The sequence below is a fragment of the Brassica oleracea genome, chromosome C7 (genome assembly GCF_000695525.1).
Source record: "Brassica oleracea var. oleracea cultivar TO1000 chromosome C7, BOL, whole genome shotgun sequence".
NCBI classification, from domain to species: domain Eukaryota; kingdom Viridiplantae; phylum Streptophyta; class Magnoliopsida; order Brassicales; family Brassicaceae; genus Brassica; species Brassica oleracea.
Window position 1 is genome coordinate 34187677 of NC_027754.1, and position 9918 is coordinate 34197594.

At 41.6% G+C, this 9918-nt stretch overlaps 1 protein-coding gene across 1 annotated transcript; it reads left to right on the plus strand.

Annotated features, from left to right (window-relative positions):
• Positions 1-1094: 1094 nt before the first annotated feature.
• Positions 1095-1648, plus strand: LOC106304355 (E3 ubiquitin-protein ligase AIP2-like). The gene has a single exon (XM_013740762.1). The coding sequence runs from the start codon at positions 1162-1164 to the stop codon at positions 1627-1629; it is 468 nt and encodes a 155-aa protein (XP_013596216.1). The 5' UTR covers positions 1095-1161; the 3' UTR covers positions 1630-1648.
• The last annotated feature ends 8270 nt before the right edge of the window (positions 1649-9918 follow it).

Sequence of the window (9918 nt, forward strand, 5' to 3'; positions counted from 1 at the left end):
GTTCACACCAATGAACTAGCTAAAGAACTCGCTCTCTCTCACTCAGAGAAGAAACAAAATAAACAACCAAAACTGAACTTATTTTATTCATCAAAGGGACTACATATTTATAGTGTTTTGTAGTCAAAGACAATTAAAGAAAATGTGGGAAAACAATGCATAGAAAATGTAAATTTGACTAGATCTAGTCAAGGCATGGAAAATGAAGAAGACTAGATCTGGTCAAGGCACGGAAAATGGAGAAGACTAGATCTGGTCAAGGTACGGAAAATGGAGGAGACTAGTCAAGATGTCCAGGTTCATCCGAACCAGATGGATGCACGGGGTAAAGATAAGGACGCTTGCGAGATTGTCCGGTTGGTCCGCCGGATGAGAATGCATGTCCGTCTTCGGTTTCTTCACCACCCAAGTCAAGTCTGGCATGATCCACGTCAAGTCTGGCATGATCCAAGTCAAGTCTGGCATGATCTTTCTCAAGTCTGGCATGATCCCGAAGCTCCAATCGGGACGCACGCGGGACGGCTCGGTCAATCTGATCGGTACGGTCGGATGAACGAACCTCGGTCAAATTGTTCAGAACGTCCTGATCTCCATGCTGGTTGGCTCCAATGGACTGATCCACGAACCAGGGCACATCAGTCAAGGCCATCAACAATTAAAGAAGATTTGATTGAAAATATATGGGCTAAATTTGGACATCTCCTAAATAATTACAATGTTTAGAAAATCTTGGACGGAAAAAAAAAAACTACAATGTTTAAGTTTGTATGAATTCAATAAAATATTTGTTTGTTTTTTTATCATGTTTGTTATTTATTTTTCCAACTTTGTAATTTTCTCATGTTTTCAATTTTAATGTTATATGTTATATGTTTTATTTTAATTTTTTTCTTTTATATATCATTATTCATTTAAATAATTAATTAATATACTAAGAAACATCAATAAGTTCTACCAATAATCCTATTTTCTAAAATTGTCCTTAACTTTAGTCCTTAACACCTAAATAATAATTAACTAATCTAAGGACTTAACAATTTAGTCCTCGCAATAATGATGCCCTTATGATCACATGATAACCATCCCAAATACGCGTGTCAGGCTCCCAACGGAACATTCGAAACCTAATCTTGATAGTTTCGGCTATTCGATAACTCAGTCATGTTCACACATCCTCGTACTATCTTCACACATCAACGTTTCCGAAAACCTCAAAAAAAAAAATCAATGGCAGAGTTTCATCTTCCTTCAGAGATCGACAACGAAGAAGAAGATTTTGAAGACAACACTAATTTCATCGACGAGGAGTACCTCAACTACCTTCACTGCATGGCTTCACGGAGCAACCATGGACATGAGACGTTTGGGTCTTACGATGAAATCTTTGGTCGAGTGTTGGGAAATTCGTCTTCTACACGGCGGCAGGAAACGGCGGAGGAACTTCCGGTGGTGGAGTTGACGGCTGAGGAACTGATCGATAGAGGTTTGGTGGTTTGTGCCATCTGTAGAGAGGAGCTTACTGCTAATGAGAGACTCTCTGAGCTTCCGTGTAGCCATTGTTATCACAAAGACTGTATCTCGAACTGGTTGAGTAATCGGAACACTTGTCCTCTTGAAAAGGTGGATTGAAAAAAATCTAAAAAAAAAAAGCGGGACAGAGAGCTCTGTCCGTACACCAACCCCAAAACGCGATCCACTTCATTTCTCCTCCACCGGCGCCGATCTCGGCGTCGGGACCCTCCCTCCTCCATGGCTAAGAAGAGAAATCCCAAGAAACCCTCAACCAATCAGATCCCCACTGGATCTGGTCAGAAATCGTCTCAAGAAACCAAATTCACACCTGAAATCCCAGCAGTGAACAGTGAATCCGTGCCTCAGCAAGGTCTTCCAGTCAACACTGAAGCTTCCACAGGCCAGAACTCACTTGTCGAGCCTCCGTATTCTGCTCCCGCAGCTGTCGGTGCCTCAGACCTGAACACTGAACCATCGCCTCAGCAAGATATCCCAGCCACCGCTGATGCTTCCTCAGGCCATGAACCTTTAGTCGAGCCACCACCTTCTGCTCCTGCAGCTACCGGTGCCTCAATCCTGGAAAACCTCAATTTTCAGAAGTCAGCTACAGCAACAAACAAAGAAGATGTTCATGTACCTGCAACCCAAACTCGACCAGAGAATCCTACAACTGTCCAGAATGTGAACATCGTTCCTCATCAGCAGACAGTTGAAAAACTAGCGACACAGTGGAAAGATCTTGTCGACAGCTCTGCTCCCAAAATGAAACCTACTGAGACCCCCCTTTCACCCTTGATTCAGGCGAGGCTTGCGTTCGTATTCCAAATGCTGTCATCGAAAAGAACAAGAAAGCTTGGGATTCATTCATCCTTGGTCAATTTTATGAAGACTCTCCTCCTCGTGGTGCTGTTCACGCCATAGTAAATGGCATGTGGAGCAAACATAAACGCGACATCTCCGTTTCTAAAATGGAGGGTCACGCTTTTCTCTTCAGAGTTCCCTGTCCAAATGCAAGACGGAGAATTCTTAAGCAGAGCATTTGGCAAGTTAATGGCCAGACCATGTTCGTTGCAAAATGGACCCCGGGCCCTTTGCAAGAAAAACCACAACTCTCGATGGTTCCCGTTTGGGTGGATTTCACCGGAGTTCCTCTTCAGTTCTTTAACCGTGATGCTCTTAAAGAAATTGCAGGCTTGGTCGGCCATCCCATCGGTCTGCATCCTTCTACTGAAAATCTCACAAACATAGAGGTGGCTAGAGTTTATACTGTTATCGATCCAAGGAAGCCTTTACCTGAAGCTGTCAACGCACAGTTCGAGACTGGAGAGATCAGGAGAATTACGGTCTCAAGCCCATGGCTCCCTTCAATTTGCTCATTCTGCAAAAAGATTGGGCATACAATATCTCGATGTTCTTCTGCTCCTAAAACCTGCACGACTTGCAACTCGGTAAAACATTTAACAGTCAACTGCCCTCGAACAAACCCGAGAAAGCATGTTGATGCAAATGCAAATGCGAGAAAGAACATTGATCCTACTGTGAGAAAACAGGAAAGCATTAATCTTAATGCGAGCAAACATGAAGGCGAGACCCAAGGGCATAGAGAAGGAAAGGCTCCGATCAGAAGCCTTCTGCCCATTGTTTCTAAGTCACAGGATGGTAAAGTTTACAGGCGCAAAGTCCAGAGTTCTTCTCTGGAAACTACCACTCCTCCAACAAGTAATTCTTTCCAGCTGTTGGATTCTGTTCCTGAGACTCTGTCGGAGCCACCGCAGAAATCCTTTGCAGAAGTCTCAGCCCAGCAAGTTAACAACAGCATTACTTTGGGCTCTGGTAATCAAGTGGCAGCTCTGGCCCTGCAACCGGTTACCTCAGCAAAAAAGATATCAACTGTCACGGCTCAGGACTCCACTCTCGTCTTCAACTATGACTTGTCTAAAGGAGGCTTGTGTGTTGATCTAAGCTCTCATCTCTCATCGCCTGCAAACGTATCCAGTGAGGATGACTCTGCTAATGTTTATGTCTCCTCATCTGAAATTTTTTCTGGGGAAGATGACAACTCATACGATGGAAATGACAACTTTATCGAAGTCGTATCAAAGCGTCTTCGCAGACATTCAAAATATCAGCTCGGGGGTAGAGGCCCGTTAACCCTCTAATTTTATATCTTTTATGGATATTTTTTGTTGGAACATTAGAGGTTTCAATGATCCTGTAAAGCGGAGAAGTTTTCGGAAATGGTTTAATGTACATAAGCCAGTTTTTGGTAGTCTTATTGAGACTCATGTCTGCCCTGGTAAAGCTGCTGCGCTAGTTGAGCGTACCTTTCCAGGTTGGTCCTTTGTGAATAACTATGAGTTTTCGGATTTAGGAAAGATTTGGTTGGTCTGGCATCCTTCGGTTCAAGTCAGGCTAATTTCCAAATCGCTTCAGTTAATCACTTGTGCTATCATCCTCCCTTTCCAAGTTGAAGAACTGCTGGTTTCATTCGTTTATGGTTCAAACTTCAGAATGGATCGTAAGGTTCTTTGGTCAGAAATGGAAGATATTGCTAGCTCTTCGCTCACTTCTTCTACTCCTTGGACCTGTTTGGGAGATTTTAATGAAATTCTTTCATCTGATGAGCATTCAAACATCGGTAATTTTGCTTCATCATCCGGAATGAGAGAGTTTAAAGACTGTGTAAACAACTGCTTCTTGTCTGATCTTCCTTATTGTGGAAACTCTCACACTTGGTCAAACAATAGTACTACTGATCCTATCACTAAGAAACTCGACAGAATTCTGGTTAATGACCAGTGGCTGCATCGCTTCCCAGATTCTCTTGGTGTCTTTGGGGAACCTGGTTGTTTGGACCACAGCCCTTGCTGCATCTTCCTGGATTCAATGAAACAAAAGCAGAAAAAACCTTTCAAGTTTTTTACTATGCTGAATAATCACCCTGATTTTGCTGAGATTATCTATTCTTGTTGGCATTCTCTACCCTTTTCAGGCTCTAAAATGCTGCTGGTCTCAAAGAAGTTAAAGGAGCTAAAAAGTATAATCAGGACGTTCAGTAAAGAAAACTATTCAGACTTAGAGAAGAGAGTTGCTGAGTCATTTTCAGAACTGGAATCATGCCAACAAGCTTTGCTTACGAATCCCACTCCTGATTTAGCGAAACAGGAACGTGATGCACATAAAAAGTGGAGTTTGCTTGCTCAGGCTGAAGAATCCTTCTTGAGGCAGCGTTCAAGAATATTATGGTTGGCCGAAGGAGACAGTAACTCTGCTTTCTTCCACAGAGCCCTCATGACTCAGATTTCTCAGAACCAAATTTGTTTCCTCCTGGATGCTCGGGATGTGGTAATTGACGACTTGAAGGAATTAAAAGACCATGTGTTAAGCTACTATGAGAATCTTCTTGGTGGGCTTGTTGCTGCAACCACTTCGTCCCCCTCCCTTATTGCTGCTCTGGTTCCTTATAGATGTACGACAGAGGCAGGAAACTGTCTTTCAGCTCCGTTCACAGCGCAAGAGATCAAGGATGTGTTTTTCTCACTCCCTAGGAATAAATCCCCAGGCCCGGATGGATACCCAGCAGAGTTCTTCACAGCTCAGTGGCACACAGTAGGACCTGATATGATCTCTGCAGTTATGGAATCCTTTCTTCTGGCAGAATCTTAACTCAGTGGAATGCAACAGTTCTTACACTGATTCGGAAAAAGCCTAATGCGTCTAAGATTGAGGAGTTCCGCCCCATCTCATGCTGTAATACAATCTATAAAGTGGCCTCTAAGTTGCTGGCAAATCGCCTGAAACAGATCCTCCCAAGCATTATTTCCAACTCTCAATCAGCTTTTATCCCCGGAAGGTCTTTGGCGGAAAACGTATTGTTAGCAACAGAACTGGTGGAGAGCTACAAGTGGAAATCCATCTCTAAAAGATCAATGCTAAAAGTGGATTTGCAAAAAGCCTTTGACACTGTTAACTGGGATTTTGTAATCAACACCTTAACCGGTCTCAATTTTCTAGTCAGCTTTGTCAACCTTATTCGACACTGTATCACCACCACGAGGTTTTCTGTTTCGATCAATGGAGAGCTCTGTGGGTATTTTAAAGGAACTAGAGGCTTAAGACAAGGCGACCCTCTCTCCCCCTATCTTTTTGTTCTTGTAATGGAGGTATTCTGTCAAATGCTGAAAAAGAATTTCTCTAATGGATCCATCGGCCTTCATCCAAGCGCGTCTCAGCCTCAGGTTACCCATCTTTCTTTTGCTGATGATATAATGGTCTTCTTTGATGGAGAGAAAATGTCACTGGAAAATATTGCAAAAACCCTTCACGACTTCTCTTTGTGGTCTGGCCTAACTATGAATCAAAGTAAAACAGACCTCTTCACTGGTGGTTTGACTCTAGATGAAACAAATGACTTAACTAGTCTTGGTTTCAAGCTAGGTTCTCTACCTATCCGCTACCTGGGGCTGCCCCTAATGCATAGAAAGCTCAGAATTGGAGATTACAGGCCCCTACTAGACAAGATCACTCAGCGCTTTACCTCTTGGAAGTCGTGAGCTCTCTCCTTTGCAGGAAGGTTACAACTCATCAAGTCTGTTATATATGGTCTTCTAAACTTCTGGTTCACTGCTTTTATCCTACCTAAAGGTTGCTTAAGCAAAATTCAGAGTCTCTGCACTCGCTTCCTTTGGTCAGGAGACATAGAAAAGAAAAATGGTGCCAAGGTGGGATGCAACGAGCTCTGCTTGCCAATGAATGAAGGAGGTCTCGGCCTCCGAAATCTTAAAGTCTGGAACCTCACGCTTTGTCTCCGCCTCATTTGGGTTCTGTTTTGCAATCATAAATCACTTTGGGGATGCTGGATCAAGGAAAACAGGATCAAAAACAGAATATTTTGGGAGCAGGAACAAAAAGGCCACTCATCATGGACTTGGAAAGCTTTGCTTTCTCTGCGTAATGCTCACTTGTCCTCTTTGCCGTCACAATGTTAGAAACTAGTTAGGTTGGGTTTTCTTGAATCTTTTTTGGTTGAAGTTGATCAAAACTTTATTGTACCTTGAATATATATATCACAAGAAAAATCGAGTGAGATAGCTTTCCTTTCTATCCAAAAGGATTTATTTAGACTAATTAACTTCGAAAGCTTGTTTACTAATTGTGTAAAAACAAAGATAACAAAAAGATAAAATTCTGTTAGACTGGTTCTTTTGTTCTCTCTTATTATCGGACAATGGTATATATATTTTCTGTAAACTTTTATTTTTTCGTAATGTGGATCTATCCATCATACTTTGCAGACTTTTGAGTCTACATCATGTGAATTTTTCTTTGTACATCACATCCATTTACAAATTAACCAATGGAAATTCCAAAAGAAAGGAGAGTCAATGCCATGAGCAATCCATGTCATCTCCATAACCATTTACACAAGAAGAAATTGTGAACACAACTGTAACCCATGCAAGTAATGGTAACCCGTGCATACAACAACTAACACGTTGATCAATCAACATCTTGCACCCGCTGTTCTAATTTTCACGTAATCTGAGCCCAGTAGAGGTTTGATGAACCACAAATTATAGTTAGCTATATAGCTCCCTTCAATCATGAAACAAGATCAAGCTTGCAACAAGGATCAAGCAAGTACGGAGCTGATTGGTAGTTGTTGTAGGTGCTGTCCACAACCATATTTATTTCTACAGCACCAAATTCAGAGCAATCAAGCTTTAAATTTTTTTTTGAAATCACAGCTCTTGAAATAACCTACAGCTGTACAAGTGCTCTGCAGAGCCAAATATCCAAAGCAATTTTTAGTGCTTTCCATAAAATTCTACAGCAGTAAAATTTAAAACCACAGCAAAAAGTCTACAGATTTTTTTCTACAGCAAAAATTTTAAAGCTACAGCCATTACCAATCGGACCATAAATGTTTAACCCTTTAAAAGAAAATCCATACCTAAATACTAAACGTTTTTTTTCTTCTGTTAAACTGTTGAATTTATTGAGAAAACAAAGAGTGTTACAAATCATTATGTGGATGGCCCATAACCAAGACCAAGACAAGGCCCAGCCGTGTCCAAGAAGAGAGAGAGTCGGCCTATCCTTTGGCCAACCTTAGATCTAGGAAGTTTCCATTTATCTGTTTTAGATCTTTTCCTATTTCATGTTGTATTAAGATTTGGATAATTTCATTTTTCCTATACTTTGTAATCCTTATATAAGGAACCTCTATTACTCATTAATAATACACAGAAACAATTCCTCATTCTTTCACAACACGTTATCAGCACGATCGTCTCTAGATCCCTGAGACAAATCGAAACCTCTCAAACCCTAAAAGCCAAAACCGGCGACCACAACCCAAAACCCTAATCTCGTTCTTAGTTCAATCAAGAACTCAGTTGATCCCTCTTGAATCCTAGACGTTCTCAGATCACGTTCCAGCTCAGAATAACCGTCCAGTTCGCGATCAAACTCGAAGACGCGATCGACCCGAGACGACCCGATCTCCGCGCAGCTCGCAGCCGAGACACGTCCAGCCCGCGATCGTCCCATCCGCGACCCGATTGGAGTCCACAAGCGTCCGATCGACTCTCTCTCTCTCTCTAAAGGTGGTCCGGTTCTAAACCTCTACAAACAAAGGTATAACTTAATCTGAGAACCTAGATTGATCAGAAACCCTAATCCATAATTATGGAAACTTTGATCTTGATCAAAACCCTAAAACCTACAAGATTAAAATCGGCAATCTCTTAACTAAAAAGATAGAAATCGATTCCTTAGAACTTAAATTGATTGTTCCTGATTTGATTTTGAGAAACCCTAAGTTTTGGAATCGAAACCCTAAACCCTAAAGGACTGAATTTGATTTTAATTGATTGAATGTTTGATGTTTGAGGTTTTAGGATTGTTAGATTGATTGAAGTAATCTAATCTAGAAATTGAATCCTAAAGGCCTTGAAACCTTTTAATTAAAACCGACAGCTTTAGTTTTAAAATTGAAACCCTAAATTCATAAATCAATTGCTAAGGTGGTTTGCATTACATATGAATTTGAATTGGATTGCATTCACATTGATTAATGAAATCGACCAGCATGTAGAAACATATGAACTTGAATCTGATTGCATTGGAATTCATATGGCCGTGTGGCCTTTATCTCCCTGGTACATGTAGAATCAAATATTAGGATTGTTCGCACCATGGTCAATTTAGATTTACATATCCGAACCTATTGCTTGTCTACATAGCCGTGTGGCTTGTTTGTTCGCACCATGGTCGATTAGATTGATTGTGTTCTCATAGATGCGTAAGACAAGTTTTTGGCCGAGCTTGTTATACCATGCGGCCACATGATCACATTGTGAACCTAAATTGAAATGATGATGTGATTCAGATGTCGAAAATCTCAAATAGAGACTACGCAGCCCTTAATCTCTCCGGAGATAACTACTTGCAGTGGGCGCTAGATACAAAGATCAGCTTAAGGTCAAAAGGTCTTGGTGATACAATCATCAAGGACAACAATGAGACCGACAAGAATCGGTACATGGCTATAAGTATTATACGCCATCACCTCATTGAAGGTCTAAAAGATCAGTACATTATGATGGAAAATCCACTAGAGCTTTGGGATGCTTTACAGCATAGATATGATCACCAGAAAATGGTGTTACTCCCAAAAGCTAAAAATGCTAGAAGAATCTAAGATTCATGGATTATAAGTCTGTGGATGAGTACAATTCGGTCTTGTTCAAGACGGTCTCAATGTTGAGGCTCTGTGGTGAAGTAGTAACCGAAGAAGAGTTGCTCGAGAAAACATTCTCTACGTTTCATTCCTCAAACATAATCTTGCAACAGCAGTACCGAATGAAAGGCTTCACCACATACACTGATCTGATCTCGTGCCTGCTTCTGGCCGAGGCAAACAATGAGCTCCTGATGAAGAACAGTGAAGCTAGACCTGTCGGATCTGCCCCATTACCAGAGGCCAATGAAGTTGAAAATAAAAATCCCAACGAGTGCAATTACATCCAGAATGATAAGAGATCAGTGACAATTACTCGAACGGTCGAGATAAGTACTTGGCCGGCCGGAAAGGAAACCACAATAATCGTGGTCGTGGTTCCAATCCCGGCCGTGGCTGAGGCGGATATGGACGAGGTCGAGGCGGTATATCCAAACCGACCATATCCGTTTGTCACAGATGTGGGATGAGCAACCATTGGGCCAAGAATTGTAGAACTCCTAAGCACTTATGTGAGCTCTACCAAGAGAGTCTTAAGGACAAGAACCCGGAGGCTCATATGGTTCATGATTCCGGTTATGAGGCTGATAAAGAATCTGATGTTGCAAATGACGACCTTATGGATTTTGAGACTTCTGATTGTCTCAAAGACTAAATTTTCG

What these genes read in the sequence shown, in the direction of transcription:
- LOC106304355 (XM_013740762.1), top strand. Translation starts at nt 1,162, where the DNA reads ATGTTCACACATCCTCGTACTATCTTCACACATCAACGTTTCCGAAAA.